Raw genomic sequence first — 17,249 nt, 5'->3', positions numbered from 1 at the left:
AATCTGGGTGATGACGTGTCCATGTGGGCTCATCAGCTGTAACAAATGCACTATCTGGCGGGGATGCTGGTGGAGGGGGAGGCTGTGTCAGCGGGGGAGGCAGGGATTTAAGGGAAGTCTCTGCACCTTTCATTCAGTTTGGCTGTGAAACTAAAACAGGCTCTAAAAAGTAAAATCTATACAAAATAAAACAAGGCCAAACAACCAGTCCATCTGTCTTCACATGTTGCAGATTTAATTGGTAGGATTTACATGGTTCTTACAGTTTGGGCTTGTGCAACAGGCAGGATCAGCTTGGCATCATCATGCAGAGGAGGTCACTCATGGGTCATATTATCTGTGGTAGAATCATCTGCACTTTTGATGGCTCACTTTAGTGGCGATATGAAGGACTCTCTTCGTTCGGGATGCTGTAACAAAGTACGGCACACTGGGGGGCTTATCAGCATCAGAAATGTGTTTTCCCATAGTTTCAGAGGCTGGGAGTCTGGGACCAGGTGCCAGTGAGGTCAGCTCCTGGTGAGGACCTCTTCCGGGGTGTCCTCACTTGGAAGAGGGAGGGGAGCCCTGGAATCTCTTTGATAAGAGCACTGATCCCATCGTGGGGGCTCCACCCTCATGACCTCATCACCTTCCAAAGGGCTGGCCTCCTAATACCATCACCTTGCAGGTAAGATTTCAGCATATGAATTTAGGGGGCGTCAGGGGTGGAGACATAGACCATCAGTCCATTGCACATATGACCCAGCAACCCCACTTTTGAGTATATGCACAGAACAAATGAAAGCAAGGACCCAGACCCTGGTACACTATGTTCGCGGCAGCATTACTGACAGTAGCCAGAAGGTGGAAGTGATTCAGAGGTCCAAGGATGGGCAAGTGGATAGACAAATAGTGGCTTGTCCCTGCAGTAGAACATTAGTCAGCCTTAAACAGGAAGGAAATTCACCCACAGGCTACACGTGGACGAGTCGTGAAGACATTGTACTCAGTAAGCTGAGCTTGGGGGCTAGGATCTTAGCATATGAAGTGAGGGAGCACAGACCCTCCGTGCACTGCGAGAACCCCTGGAGATCCACAGGAACAGCCCATTGGGAGGCCGTGGTGTGCTGGGCAAGAGTGAGAAGTCAGACGCTGGGGACATGGCACTGTATGTGGTGGGTATGGTTGAATACGGGGGAAAGGCAGACGCCGGGTTGCTCAGGCCCAGACTGAGGGGCGGGGGGCGTCTCTGCCCGAACGGTGGGTCTCAGCGGCTGCTGCTGGGCCTGGGGTCTGCAGATCTGGGCTCGGGGAAGGCTGTTGGCATAAGGGAGTGGCAGTTGAGCCATGAATTTGGGGAGCTCCCCCAAGGAGGCCACGGAAGATGAGGCACCAGTGGACCGAGAGCAGAACCCTGGGGGCATTAGCTTTTAGGAGAGCCGTCCGTTGTATTGGCTGTGATGTCGCAGTCACTGTACTGGGGTACATCCTTGGGAACCAGAAATCAGGTTCGACACAAGCTTCCTTCATGCAGTTGCAGGGACAGCGGCTGATTTAACGGGGAGATCGGCTTGTGCATGTTTTGTTGGCGAGAACAGAAATGCCAAGAGCACATCATGTTGAGCATTCGTGGGTGCCATGGATGTATTTCAGGAGCAATTTCACACAAATAAATTGAAATAAATCGCTGGTCCTGGCTATTAACTTGCCTGCATGGCTGGCCCGTGAAGACTTCTCTTTTCCTGACTGAATGAAAGAAATAATAATGCTGGTATTTACATATAGTTGTCACAGGAGTTAATAAGATCGGAATCATGAGGAGCTTGAAATTTCGTAGATAAAATTGGCACAGAATGGAGTGACCCTTGGATTATTTGCAGACAAGCCATTTACTCTGCAGCGCAGTCTTCACCCCGGCGTACCTCTGCCGGCAGTGAGCATGCATCCCAGCAAGTGACGTCGGGACCCTGGTTTTGCTCAGAGATCCCAGGCGATTATTTAACTTTCCTAAGTCAAACTTACTCTGAAGGTGAATCAGCTCCCCAGAAGCATTCCGGAGTCAAAGATGACATTTAGGGACCTGACGGCTGGAAACGGGAGAGGCAGAAGCAGGCACTCACAGGTGACTCAGGTCAGAGGCAGCTGGAGGGCCTCCCGGCCCTGCCGAGTGCCTGCTGAGTGCCTGCCGCTCCCACAGTCGTGGACGGTCCAGTGCTCCACATGGCCGTTTGCTGTTCTGGTCACAACTGTGTCCTCAGGGAGAGGGGAAGGACGGAGGGAGGCGTCCTTGGAGATATGTGAGCATCCCACATTAGCGCTGATCCTGAAGTTGTGATCGTATGTGTTATGACGGATCCAGAGTGGAGAGAGGTCGATGAGCAGCAAACAGGGGCTTCCAGACATCTGTCTGTGGACTTTATATTTTGTTCCCTATGACCTATTGCTTTATTAAAGCTACTGATTTCTGGGTTTGCCTTCACATTTTTAAATTTTGTATAATAAAATCTCATTGGAATTCTGTTGACATTTAATTATTTGATTGAGTGAATGAATGGTCCTACCCTCCAGTCACCACTTAACAGCGGGGCATATGTGCAGCCAGATTGTGGCCCAGCTACATGGCTTCTCGTGGGATTTCTTCTCGTGTTTCTCAAGTATTGAAGATTTAACGGGAGTGCACATTAAGAGATGAGAAAGAGATAGCATGGAACAATATTCTGCTTAATGGAACACTTTGAAAATGGTTAGAAATAGAACTTGCATAATTTCCTTCCCCAGACGCTGATGCAGACTCCTTTCCCAAGAGGTCCACACCTCACCTAGAGAACTCCTACTGATCCTTCAAAGCCCCGGTCACTCTTGCTGTCCCTGCAAGTGCTCCCATCTTTCGGGGCTACATGTGCGTTGCTACATTTCTCCTCCCTCAGGCACAGCTCTTACAGTATTGTAACTGGCTCCTGTCGTCAGTGTCTGCCCACGTGAGGTGATTCTTATCTTTGTAGAAAAATGATCAGTGAACATTCTTACTGAACTGCTAACATTTGGTGACTGATCACCGTGTGCTAGGTTTGGGGATAAGGCATCTTCACGATTATCCCATTTACTTTTGGAACACCCTTGGAGTAGAATCTATTACTCTCCTAGATAGTGTAATCGTGTCCTGTTTATTTTGAAATTGGAACGAGGGCAAACTCAGATGATTGTCATACTAACAGCTAATATTTAGGGACTGGATTTGTGCCAGAAATTTTTTTCCTTTATACTTAACCTGTTTGCATTTTTAAAATGCTTTTCAAATGAAAAGTTAGCCTAAGTTTGCTGAGAGCTTCAGGTTATACTCCTTGTCCGTAACCCGTACTTTCACTCCTATTGCCCTGTATCCCTAGAAATCATCTGATATAAATCCACTGTTTGTCATTCTCGGCTTTGCTCTGCATTTATCCGTGTACAGCACCCAGTGTATCATAACAGTATTTTCAGTGCATATCAGCAGCCCTGGCACACAGTAGGCTCTCTACATGTTGAAAAATATTAACACGCTTTCAAAAATGGAAATGAGATATGATATTCTATGCTTTCCTCTTTTTACTTTTGAATGTTTGAGATATTCCCATTTTAGCTCCTAAGACCCCTGGTGTCAATGGTCGTGACCCAGTTAAGCTGTTCCTTGGCTGATGAATAGGTTACTTGAGCTGTTGCACCATCATATTATCACATAGCCGTGAAATCATAGAGTTCCGTGTCCCGGTCCCATTAAGCGTGTGGACGGGTGATCCTGTTCATGTGATCTTTGCGGAGGGTGTTCACACTGTGTGCATGTTTGGGGGGCACTAGTGGTGACAGTGCTGCTCTGCCCCTGTGGTGCCCACAGGTCTGACTCGCTCCCCACCCCCCATCCAGAGGATGGCTTCTCACTCCACCTCTGGTGGCCCCTGTGCTGCAGCATTTCCCTGGGATGAGAGCCATGGGGTCTCCTGCAGCTTTGAGACTCGGGAGGACAGACATAAGCTGTGAGGTCTTGGCCCCCGTTAGTCGCGGCCCCAGCTGGAGGGAGGCAGGGGAGTATGTGAGGAGCGGCAAATTAATACAGTTGGCACAGCAGCCCAATGCCGGGCCCTCCACCACCCCTGCCTGCCTTCCTGCTGCCAACCTGGGTCTGCTGTCCCCTGTCCAGCCACACCGCACAGCCCACAGCCAGCACCACCTGTACCGCCCAGCCCATGGGAGCCGTCCACACCGCCCAGCCCATGGCCAGCACCACTCACACCACCCAGCCCACGGCCAGCGCTGTCCACCCACCCAGCCCATGGCCAGCACCATCTGTACTGCCCAGCCCACAGGAGCTGTCCACACCGCCCAACCCAGCCCATGGCCAGTACCACTCACACCACCCAGCCCATGGCCAGCACCGTCCACACCACCCAGCCCACGGCCAGCACCACCCACACCACCCATGGCAGCACCACCTACACCGCCCAGCCCACAGCCAGCACCACCCACACTGTCCAGCCCACGGCCAGCACCACCCATACCACCCAGCCCACGGCCAGCACCACTCACACCACCCAGCCCATGGCCAGCACCACCCACACCGCCCAGCCCACGGCCAGCACCACCCACACTGTCCAGCCCACGGCCAGCGGGAGAGACCCTACATGTGTGCATGCTTCACACTTACACTGAAAGCCACCGCTCTGAAAACACGTGTAGCAATTTAGAGTAACCTCCACACGTAAAATGCCTTACGGATTCACACGGGAGACGTAGCTGTCCCTCACTTTGGGAAGATTATGCCAAAGCAAGAGCGGGTTAGACTTTCACGGTTCGTGTTTTGCAGTTTGGGGAATATGCCGATCCTTCCAGGGCTGCGTCTGGTTCAGGTATAGATTATGGGCACATAAGATCATCAGGCAGATTTCTCTATCTTACGTCAATTAGCATAAATTAGTGTAGTCTTCTCCTAATTTAAATGAGACTCTGTACTAATGATGATGAATTCACAGTGTATCCAGTTTAATTCCCTTCTACATTGTGTCTCTTTTTTTAATGGGTGTTCCTGAGGGAAGACAGGTTGGCGTAGATCACATGCTCCTCCCTCCCGCCCACATTGGGTAAATACTTAAGCTCATCAAACAGCTCACCTTTCTGTGAAACTTCCCCGGCGCATTTCCAGCAGAAAAAACGGTTGTAACGTGTATGTTCACTGTGCTTTGCTTGAGTTCAGGTAGAGTCCCCAGAGCTGGGCAGGCCTGCTGTCCTTGGGTTTCCGGACAGTCAGCTCCCAGGGCACTTAGGGAGGGGAGAGTCTGGTGCCCTGATGGTCAGGGACTTAGGAGGAAATGTCATTATAATGAGGTCAACAGGCCACCATTGACAGGGGTCACTGGTCTCAGCTTAAATTGTCATCTTGGAATATCTTCCTGATTGTGAGGATGATGACGTCTATGATCCATGTAAAGTGGGGAACAGCACTTGGCCCCAGCCGCCTTCCACACACAGGCTGGCTGGTTCCTTCACATGAAAACCTGTGCTTGAGACTCGGGGCACGTGGAATTTCCGGTGCTCCCTGGGGTCGTTCTCATCAGTGTGGCAGTGGGTCCCCCAGGGATGCATTTGCCACAGACAAATGGAAAGCCTCACCACCCTGCTAACAGTCCCTGCAGCTCACGGCAGAAGGCCCATGACGGAGCTTTACAGGAAATAGTTGGACTATACCAAAGAGTGATGAGTTAGTCACGTTGTGTCCTGCCTGGGCTTAGAACACAGAGGATGATGGTTTCTTACCTGTGATCTTGCCGGAAATAATTTTTTTAAGGATAAGGCCTAGGTGCACTAATAATGAACTCCAAAATGGCATTTGCTTAAGCCTTGGACTCTGGAGAAGTTAATGCTGCCCGTGGTCAAACTGACATGCTTCCCCAGGCGCCTGGTGATCTTTGATTCACAGAATTGAATTCACTGTCAGTTACTGTGCTCTGATCATTATTGTGTGATCGCTGTGCCTTGAACTTGGTGGATAATTCTGACACCTGACCTGTGGTGGGGATTGGATGTACTGAGAAATCCTATATTCCTGGATCAGGTTAGCACTTCGGGATGAGTGGGGATGCCAGTGTCTGAACTACGTCCTACTTGAGCAGCCTGGTGCTGAGTTCCGGTCTCTTGTAGGGGAAGGAAGGGTGGACGGAGGTCTTGGCTGAGGCTGGGCTAAGGGGTAAACCCGGCTCTCCCATGTGAGTGGCTCTGAACTCACGGCCGCCCTTGGCCCCAGGCTGCCCGCCTCCCTGGTCCCCTTCCCCAGCTCCTTGGTCTACTAGGGAGCCCTGAGCCATCACCTCTTTCTCCCCCATAGACACACATGCCTCCCAGAGGCCCCAGGAGAAGTTCCATTTCTGTCTGTCCTGTCACCGTGAGGAGAGCCGGGGCCGGGGGACATCAGGCTCCTGTGTCATCGTGTGGCCAGGAAAAGGTCCCTTAGTGCAGGCAGCTCACCCACAGGGGAGGCAACAAGGGGTCTCCAGCATCATCTGGGGTGTGCTCAGCATCGTAGCCATGGTGCGCCACAGAGAAGGCAGATGCCGCTGTGCAAGGGGGGCCTGGCTTTTGAGATTTGAGTGATGCTCCTGGGATGTCGCTGGGCACTGGGCGAGAGGTCCCTACTTCCTGTTTCCTGTGGATCCCCGATCAGTGGTGCTGTGAATTCATTGCTTATCTCTGCATTGATCACTGGCGTCCACTCCCGTGGCTGCAGGGATGTGGCCTCAGTGCTGTGCCAGCTGCCCTGTGTCCTGACCCCAGGCCTAAGTCCTGAGCCCACGTCTGTGTGCTCCTAGACCTTGGCGTGGTGTCCAAGGGAGCGAGGCCCCTGCACCTAGTTGTGGCCTCTCTGTTGAACACTCTGGCTCCCCCGTTTTCTGGACTCCCTCACTTGTCCCCTCCCAGCCTGTCCTGGCCACCAAGGTGGTCCTACCACAGACTGATGAACACACCACACTCCCCACTTCAGAAACCATTCCAGGCTCCTAATTTTACATTAAAAGAAAAAAAAACCTCTCCGCTCCTTTTATGACTTTCAGTTCCCTTCCCAAACTGCCGGCAGTGTCTCCTCCCCACTTATCTGATGCTGATGCCCGCCAGCCCTGTCCTATCCTGCAGCCAGACTTGTCACTTGTCACTGGCCGTCTGCCTTCTCCCAAGCCTGTCCTCTGACTTGGATGCTCTTGTGCTATATTCCTCTCTACTGAAAATCCTACGTGTCCTTCGCGACTCAGCCCAGACGGTCTCTTCCGTGAGCCCTTCGCTGCTCCTTGGGGTTGGAGTGGAAGGAGGCCACATTCCCCTGAGTGCCCGGTGCCTGATGGGCTGAATGAATGCATTTGTCACTCAGCCCTCCTGTCCCTGCGTGGAGGATACCAGTGTCCCCATTCTGGAGCCACGGGGGTGAGTCACCTGCCCAGAGTTACTCAGGAAGGTGGACAGTGACCTGGAGCCAAAGTCTGACCTCTTCCTCCAAAAGACAAATATCTTATAGCCATTTGCACCTACATTTACTGTATTGTGTTTGTTACGGTCATTTCCCTATGTGAATGCCACAACCCCCAAGTGCCTTGGGTGTGTTTTGCAGGGCCTGACGCAGAGGCATGGTCCTGCTCAGTGAGGACACTCAGTGCTTATAGGCTTAGTGTTTTTACTGAGATATAGTATCGTTCTTTTGCTCATAATTGTGTGTGCCTGGAAGCAGATACAAGGGTTGTAATCATAGTAAAGGTTTAGATGTTAAATTAGGTGATATAACATAACATTTATTTCAGCTAAGTGATTTGTGTTGAGTCATACACAGTCATGAAAACATGTTTAATGTGTGCATGTGCATATGACAAAGAGAGATCAGTATTCTACTGAAATGTAATATGTGAGGTATTTGCTAAGGTAGTTTCTCTGAAACGGAGTTTGCTCAGGTGCGGGAGCCGTGCTGGCTGTGGCATGGAGATGGCCACCCATGTCTGTGAGGCAGGTGGACGCAGCTGGACGGCACCCGTCTCTCCAGCGGGCGGTTCTGTCATTGCTCTGTCGTTTAACCTGTGGCGCCAGCTGGAGACCCCTCAGTAACGGCCTCTCTCTCTCTCTCTTCCTTTTGCAGAATCCCAGTGCACCCTCTGCGGGGAGCCGGAAGGTGAGTGTACTCGTCCTTACCACCCCTGCCTCCCGTGGGCGTGGCGGGGGCTCCACGGTGGCTCATGTGTTGTGTTGGACGGTGACAGACGGCGGTGAGGCGCGCCCAAGCGCGTGTTACAAATTGGAAGCATTCTTCAAGGTGTTTGATGGAAAATGGATAAAATCATCTGTGTGATGTATAGGATGAGGGTAGGGAGGAGGTAATTTCCCTAGGAAAGTGGAATCACGACCAAATTACAGCATTTTTCCTTTTTGTTTTGGATTTAGAGATTTTCATCCGGTTTCTCTGGGTAATAAATTCCAGCATTAGAAATACGTATTTCTTGGCTTTCAATATATTAGCAAAAGTCCTGATGAGCCTCCTATGAAATAGGACCTCGGAAAACCATTCCTTAGTATTAGTGACTAAATCTGAGAGACACAGCATGAACTTTGCTGGTGATCAGCGTTATTAAACAATATACGATAATTTGAATTTTATGTGTCTACAATACTTTCCAAAGTAGAGCTCCTGGTTATATGATTTAACTATCTTCCAAAATTGTTAAGGCCAAAATCTGTCACATTTTTCAGTGTCACAATAAAAAATAAAATGTGGTCAGCACAGGACCTCCGCTAATGGGGGGATTGATTTCTGGGGTCAGAGCAGTAACTTCTCGCTTGGCACACTGCAGAAGCCTCGCGATGGCCTCTGAAGTATGTCCACGACCCCAAAGTGACTGTGATAAGTGCACGGAGCTATGTAAGTGTAGTCATACTCACTGGGAAGATTTTTACCCACAAGCTGAAAAAAAAAAGTGAATATTGGGTTAACTTGGAAATTCCATCAAACACTCTTGTTTCTTCAGTTTTGTGGTTGAGATATGGCTAAGTTTTCAGAGTTCTTGCTGTGTTGTTTATGGAATTTATTACGCACAGATACGGCTGTGACAAAGTGCACTAAGTTAAAGTGTAAAGTCTTAAGTGTCACTGTTACAGAAAACACGCGACTTTGGACCCCTGGTGTTTCCAGGGTCACAGAAGAGTCGGGTGTCAGAGTCGGGGGTCGCAGAGGGCCCTCCAGGGTAGGTTCCTGATGAGAGCGGCTGCCTCCTGACTGCTCTCCCAGGACCCCTCTCCCAGGCGCTGAGGGTGTGGTGGGTGCTGACAACGTTCTCCAGCGTGTCTGTGTCCTTCCGGCATTTGGAGATTCTGTTCCTTCTCCTCATACAATTTGTGTTGTCTTTCCCACGCCGGGAACGTGCACGTCACGCGACTGCTCCCTGTGCACTCCCTTTGCCCACTCCCAACATACGCGCTTTTTGCTGAACGTTTTCCGTGTGCTCCGTGCTCTGGAGAAACCCTGAGATATAAGAGAGAGCTGTACCTCGTGGCTTGTCCACGCCGCATCATGCTTTCTCGTCTGCTTGGCCCTGTTCACAGTGTCTGTCGTCTGCGGTCTGTGTGCGTCCTGTGGTCTTCAGCTCTTTGCTGCTTCACGCTGTCCTGAAAGAGCAGATTTCGGTTGCCACAAATCGGTAGAGCTCACGTGGGAGGGTGTGGTTGAATCCAGGTGGTGTTGAATCGAGGGTGCAGTTGAATCAAGGTGGGAGTCTTCGCACAGGGATAGGTGTCTGTGTGTTCCTGTGGACGCCCTGGTCGTGGGACCCCGGGGCTGACCTCCGCGCAGGGGCCTTCTGCGCTGCGGGCTGGGGTGGGGTCCTCCACCTGGAGCGTCCCAGCCCCACCCTGTCCGACATCAGCCCTGTGTCTGCCCGTCCTGGACAGTCGCCGCTGTGCCCCCAGCAGCCTGCTGTTGCCTCACGTCCACATTACAGACATTGTCCATGCACACCCAAGGTGTCACGATGTCAGAAGAGGGAAGAGATACGGCCTTAGTCTGGGGGCAGCTCCAGCTGTAGATGTGAAGCAAGACCTGCTTTACTCAAAGAACAATCCCAGTTGTCCAACCCCAGGAGACTGAGGGGCAGGGAGACTGAGGCCGAGCCTGTGGGGCCGTGGGACACGCTGCCGCCGGTCCCCTTCTCCTCTGCGAGCCCAGTCTCTGCAGCCCATCAGCGTCTCAGATAAGCAAGCGAGGTATCCGTAGATCAGAGAAAGGGAGGGAAGATTTGATGGCATGGTCTCAGCTGGGCTTTACTTTTTGAAAGGCACTATCATGCATATTCATACATTTTTAAATCGTTTAAGTAATTAGTCTAAGTGAGAGCTGCCTGAGTGCAGTGAGTGGAATCAGAAATCAGTTTTTTTGTTCCGTAATTTCTTGCAGCTTCTATGAGTTAACTCATAAAGGCTGTTGCACAGAAAGGATCAGAGCCGGAGGCTGGTGCAGAACGCAGTCAGATCTGGGTGCACTGTGCTCATTCCATCCACAAGGTTAAGGCATCAACTCATTAAGCTTCTCTCTTGTCAGAAGGCTGTTAACAGTCTTTCTCTGCTAAACCAGTGAAGTGGGAAACACCTATTTGCATTTTAATGATTAGTTCTCTTGGAGGAAGCTAGTTCTTTGGGTTCAGATTGAATAATTAGCATTGTCTCAGATGATAATATCTGTCAGGCTGCCAGACTAGGAACAAAGTTTATGGGGTCCTGGAGACCTGAGGATGCCACAATTGGGGATCCCTGTTTCTCAGAGAACATACATTTGTAATTGTACATGAAACGTAGACCACAATTTCAGTATGCAAATTTGCTTATACTTTCTACCTTGCAAGGTTTCTGAAATTTGGATGACTATGTTCTCAACAGGAAAATGTTTAATGGAATTTCTTGTTACTTGTGGGTATCTTTCTTCCTAGCAAGAATATACAGACAGTTCAAGTCTGAAAGCTGCGAGGAGGGGCTGCCAGAACGTGGAGGGGCTCCTTACTCAGCCAGACTCACCGTGCCATGGGCGGAGAGACGGTGACCATAGTGTTTTGCCACACTAGAGACCAATTTAAAAAAACAACAACGTTTAGAATCTGCTAAGGGCATTCTTGTTATAATAGTTAGCGATAGTCCTTGAGTAGTAAGACTGTCCCTATTTGTATCATGTTCTGAGTGGTTCCTGCTGTCTTTAGACACGGGAGTGACTGCACTTTAACTGGCAAGATCACGCGGTCGGTCTATGTTGATGCTGCAAGCATGACAGAGGGCTTCGTGTGATATAACCCATCAGTTTGATGCAGGAAAATACTTGAAGAGTATATGATCCTTTCAGACTGTATTGACGGACACGTGATAACACTTGCTTTTTAACCAGACCACAGGGAACGTTGCCTAGAACCACAGACGTCAATTCCTGGACACGCCTGTTTGTTTACTTTTTTATGCTTCAATTTGCTCTCCTAGCAAATAGATTTTCTGATATGGGAAGACAGATAATGGTGCCTACAAGGGTTTAGGAAGACTGATTAGAGACCCCTGCAATGGAATAACAGTGCCTTCCATCTACATTACTTAACCCAATTAAAACTAAGGAATAAATTGAGCTACTTAATATAAATTTGGTGCAAAGGAATAATGCTACAAAAACGTTTGGATGGGTTTTAGCCTGGAAGACTTTTAGCGATACTTGCCCTAAGAGCCAAAGTAGACCATTTATGGAGGCATCGATATATAGTAGATTATTTGGAAAATGTTGTTTATAAAAATTCTGGTCCCAGAGCAAAATTCAAGTTCAAAAAAAAAAAAACCCCACAAAATAAGAGACTTTCTTTTAAAATCTGTTTTGTTTTCTACTTTGATCATTTCAGGACACAAATTGCATACTGCTTTTAGAATTTTGGACAGACATACAGACTATTATATTTCACTACGAATAGAAGGAACCTGATGAGGTTTTGGGGTGATGGTGGGGTGATGGGGTCCAGAGAAAGAATTCTTGAAGACATTTGTGATGCAAAAAGGTGATTTTATTAAAGCACGGGGACAGGACCTGTGGGCAGGAAGAGCTGCCCTGGGACGCTGAAGAGAGGCTGGTTATATACTAATGGAAATAAAGTCCAGGGGAAGTTTGCAATGAGATTTTCACACATTATAGAAGACTCCCAGGATCCCAGATGCCTAGTTATTGTCAAGCTAAGGTTGTTTTCCCTCCAGCAGAGATTAGCATTAAGACATGCTAAGTTCCTGGAGAAACATTTTGCTCTGCTGGCCCCAAGTATCTATCAATGGGCTGCAGGTTATAAGGACATTTAGTTTTATCTGCCATTTCCTTCTGCCTTTGTTTCCACATCATTATGGAGGGTGATGTTGGGGCTCCAGGAAACTGAGTCTGTAGGTTTCTGGAGATTAGGTTATTGATAAGATTGCCTCTTTCTTGTAATTTACTAAGATATTTGTAAACTATGGAGACCCATGTCCTGCATGACTGTGATCTCTGTCGGTTAATCCTTTGTTTTCTTTCCTCTCTTTTGTCCTTGGGCAGCCAGGAGAGCCTGAGGAATGTCACACATATCCCACCTGTGGGGGTGGTGGGGCTAGCTTGTACTTTGTCCTCAGCCCACCACAGGCTCCCTCATCAGAACCCAAGCTACCTCTTCTCTTCCTCACTCATGACAAAGAAAAAGTGGAAAATGTTTCCTGGATTTACTAGCATTCTGTTCTTGATTTTTTGATTTGTTTATTTATTTATTTTTAACTGTTTATTTTATTTTTGAGAGAGACAGACAGAATGCGAGTGGGTTAGGGGCAGAGAGAGAGGGAGACACAGAATCCGATGCAGGCTCCAGGCTTTGAGCTGTCAGCACAGAGCCCGACGTGGGGCTCGAACTCACGAGCTGTGAGATCATGACCTGAGCTGAATTCGGACGCTCAACCAACTGAGCCACCCAGGCGCCCCTGTTCTTGATTTTTTAATATAAGTGTTGAAGATTTGCCTCCCAAATGACTCCAAACACCGTAAAACTTCCATTCTGTTTTTGCGCCGTAATTGAGTAGATATCTTCCTAAGATTTTAGGATCTCTCAACAATTGGAGAAAAATAGGAAGGCTGCTTTTCAAGGCCTGGGCATCGTAGGTTTGTAAAGAAATGTTTTGGCCCCACCTCTGGGCTCACGGAAGCCGAGTGCGTCAGCACCTCACCTGTAGCTGCTGCCCTGTATTGTGTGCAGATCAGACCTCTTTAATTGTATGCTTTGGGTAAAAATGGTCTTTTCTGATTGCTATTCTTGGAGATTTGTGGAAGAAAACCAGCATTTAGTAAGTTCTGAACATGTGCCAGGCACTGGAGAAAAAATTAGCGTTGCTTAGGAACCGAAGAATTCAACTGGTTTTTGAGAGAAAACAGAATTCCATTCCAGCCGATCTGTGTTCTGGGACCTTCGAATGGTTAGTGTTTTAGTACAAATCAGAACATACTGTTGAGGATACAAGAAGGAAAACTGTTGGTCTCGCCAGGTTAGGATGGAGGGTGGCAGGAGCTCTTCTCGTTGTGTCGTAAACACACCAAACTGTGCAGCAGGTCAGAGCTGCTTTGGGTGTGCACCTGAGCTTGAGTGGAGGAAGGCAAAGCTCTGGGCCCCAGATAAGAAACACTTTTAAACCAGAGGAGAGGCAAGACTCAAGCCGCAGTAGCCCCTGAGAAATAAAACCCAAAGGGGGTGCTGGGATGGGTGGAGGCAGAACAGCCTGGCAGGTGTGGGGTGCAGGTGCTGGGACCCTGCCCCGGAGTGAAACTGCAGAATCTCAACAGGTTTCCCCGTGTGAGAGAAGACGAGAGAACCCTGACCTAGAAGGCATAGAGGAAGCCCAGCACGGTTCCAGGGTCATGGGAAGAGTATAAAGTTACCAGCAAGGAATGCACACTCCAGGCATGGACGTGAGATCTGAGCCCCCGCGCCTGTGTGCTACAGAAGGCCACTTGGTGAAATAGATGTGAAAATCGTTCCCAAATCAGTTACGGTTCTGTCAGAACCTGAGGGCCGCAGTGGGATCAAAATCACAAATTATCTACGGAATCGTTGACCACATGGGACTCCCCCTTTCCTAAAAACGAAAAAACCCACTTTAGATAAACAAGCATACAAAGAACGATTTTAACCCACATAAAGAAAGCTCAAGGGGATGGGAACACAGGATAGAAGGGTGGGCTTGTACAGATACTGGCTGTGTTTCAATTACTAATCAGGTTTTGAAAAGGAACAGAAGTCTTGATAAAATAACTACCTAGTACAACAAAACGATGAAAGGACAGACGGCGTATCTAAAGACAGGAAATGTCATTTAAATTCACTGCTGTGTGGGGATTGCCAGGAGAAGGTGACAAACCCAAACCCCAGTAGTAGAGCCCTTGTCTCCGTGCACAGGGTCGTGCTGGGGGGAGTGATCACCCAGGTGAGAGCAGACGAGCGCTCAGAGGGGGTCCTGTGGCCCAGGCACCCTGACTGGGAACGCTGCCTACTGTCTGCCAAGGGGTTCCTGCCGCGTTCAGGAAGTTTCCTCTTGTTCAGCCATAGTTCTCCTACACTTGTGACTGTCTCCGCAGGTGTTTATGCAACCAACCATGATTTTGTTGGAAGTATTTGCAGAAATGTAGGATCCTTTTGGTTTCTAGATGGACACAGATTCACTTGGAGCACGTTCTCTTGGTGGGGACGGTGTGAAGGAGGAAGCAGCGTCTCTGCTGTCCCCTCACTGGGTCTCCAAGCGCTCAGAGAATCCAGACTCCCCTCTCAGCGTTTATAGCCAGCTGTGAACATCTGCTCCCAAAGCCCGTGTCAGACTGTACTGTCTCCTGCTTCAGATGCTGTCAGAATCCCTCATCAGCACTCCACATGCAGAGTCTTTCAAACATGCCACAGTGTGCCTTTCCACCCATGTTTGTGGCAGGTAACACATACCCGTTTTGGGGTCCCTACCTGGGGACATAGGGCCCCGTGAGTTCATTCTGGACGTGGAAGGAGTTTCTGCAGTGCAGTGGGCAGAGGAAGGAGAGTGGTGTGTGGGGAGCATGCACATGTGCGTGTGAGTGTGTCTGTGTGTGTGGGCACGTGTGCCTATACATATCTGTACGTGTGTATATGTGTGTGCGTGAGCACGTGTGAGGTCAACATGGAGAAAGGCACGAGGAGTGGCCTACGTTTGTTATCTTAGCAGAGGTTAGGGCTTGCGTGGATGGGGGGAGAGGGGACACGTGATACTTTTTATTAAAGACAGAGAAGTCCAGGAGCAGACTTGAAGGTCAGCCCCAGCGCCATCTGCGATAAGCCCCGCGTCCTTCCCATCAGACACCCTCTGTCGTGCCTCGTCTTATGCTCCATACAAGGTCCTTCTCCGCGGATGCCTGTCAGAGCCTGATGTGCCTTGGGCCTGTGACGGGGCACCACGAGCAGAGGGGCCGTGTCGTTCTCATCTCCACAGCGGGGGGTGCACTTCACAGTTGTGTGTGTCTGAGCCAAATGCATAAAACTGACCACTCCGATATCTGGTCTCATTACCAGCAGAGGCAGTTTTGTCAGCCGCGCTTAGAATCAGAGGTGAAGCCACAGCTACTAAATATGATAAAATAGAGTGAACGTGGGGATGAGTTACATAGACCATCTGGTGTCTGAGACTCGGTCACAATTATGCATTTATGCAGAATGATATAAAATGCACAAATGAACCCTAATTTGCACATTTCTATTTTTTTTAGATTATTCAATATCTGAGATTCAGGCATTCAGCTGGCGCTGAAGCAATTTTACCTCATTAATGTGCTCAAGGAATAAGTAAATGCTCTATCTTTCTGGTCACCGACCAATTTAAATATCAGGTTGCAGATTTAGTATGTTTAGGTAAAGTACTGTCTATTTTCTTGTTGCTAAACTCATGACTATTGGCTGCATTTTGAAGCATATTCGGAAGAGAAAGTACAGATGGGGTATGTGCAGTCCGACGTAGAGGACGAGCCGACTGGAGCCCCCTGGAATTGAAAATAGGTCGTCTTCAGTTCCGGAGAAGGGCTGACGAGAGAAATTTCACACGAGGACAGGGTCCGCCGTTCATCTTCCACGTTGGGATGTTGCCTGTTGGAAAGGAAGAGTTTGTTGTCAAATTTGCGTCTCGTCCGTGCTCTCATGATGTGGGCATGAAATACCCCACACGCGGTGTCTTGGGTTGGTCTGCCTCGAGCCCCGTGTCCCTGAGAGAGCCCTTGCGGCTCCTGGAGCTCCAGGAATGAGAGGCTGAGTGGCTCCTGGTCCCGATAACGACGTGTCCACACAGAGGCTATATTATCTGCACGTATTACTCGTCTTCCCCTAGTGGCTAACCGCGTGCTTTCGGCTAGCCCCTGGCAAACATGGCGGGGATGCTGGGGGAGGCTCCTTCTGGGTTGGCGGGTACCACCACGGCCCACGGACGAGCAGGCATCCATGTGCCTTGCGCCTGCGGGCTGGGAGAGCTTCGTGGGCCAACAGCCCGTGTAGATGCGCCCTTCTGCAGTGCGGCCCTGCTGTCGGCCTGCGAGGGGCCCTGACCCTCGATACAACCAGGCCTCAACTTCTGGGGCCTCCGACTCACTTCCTGCTGGGCAGGCTGTCACCCAGCCTGTCCGTCCGCAGCGTCTCCAAAGGAGGGGACGTGAGCCCGAGGTCAGGCCGGCGACCTCTCTTGCACACACCCGTGTTCTAGCTCATACACGTGACTGGGTTTTAGATAGCACGCATCTTTTTAAGTGGCTGACAGAAAGGAGAAACCATTTTCTCCGAAAGCCCTTGTTATGATTAGTGATACGTATTCCTAATTTCGCTTTCCTCTCTGATTGTTGCATCTCATTAGCTACGCACGAATCATAAATGCCTGGGGATTTTGCAGCATCGGCCTCCGTGTGCCAGCCTCGGAGGGGAATGTCCGACATGCAGTTAGCGTGCGTCCCCCGTCCCCCCCCCTCCCCCCCAGCCTCCCATCCGATGGCCCAGGGCTCGCTGTGGGTCTGGACATCAGCCCCGTGCTTTGAGGGCCCACAGACGCGGGCAGGGTGCTTGCCCAGGATGAGGTCGCCGTGGCAAGGCCGGCAGCGGTCTGGGAAGCACAAAAGCAAGCTGGGTCTAGGACAACTTTTTCTGAAAAGAAATGAGCCAAAGTTCTTTCTTGGTGGGGTTGTTGAGGGGCTCACGTGAAATGAC

General features: G+C 49.9%; 1 protein-coding gene across 9 annotated transcripts in view; it reads left to right on the top strand.

Moving 5' to 3' along the window:
• DLGAP2 (DLG associated protein 2) overlaps positions 1–17,249 on the top strand; it is a 777,915-nt gene that overhangs the window by 425,849 nt on the left and 334,817 nt on the right. For all 9 annotated transcript variants that reach the window (XM_078445206.2, XM_078445207.2, XM_078445203.2 and 6 more), the window contains one exon: positions 8,123–8,155. In XM_078445206.2, coding sequence (XP_078301332.1) covers positions 8,123–8,155 — 33 coding nt within the window. The remainder of the gene's footprint in view (positions 1–8,122; positions 8,156–17,249) is intronic.

Source organism: Panthera onca, chromosome B1, assembly GCF_046562875.1.
Source record: "Panthera onca isolate mPanOnc1 chromosome B1, mPanOnc1 haplotype 2, whole genome shotgun sequence".
NCBI lineage: Eukaryota > Metazoa > Chordata > Mammalia > Carnivora > Felidae > Panthera > Panthera onca.
The sequence above is the reverse complement of the archived record's forward strand: the minus strand, read 5'-3'. Positions and strand labels throughout refer to the sequence as shown.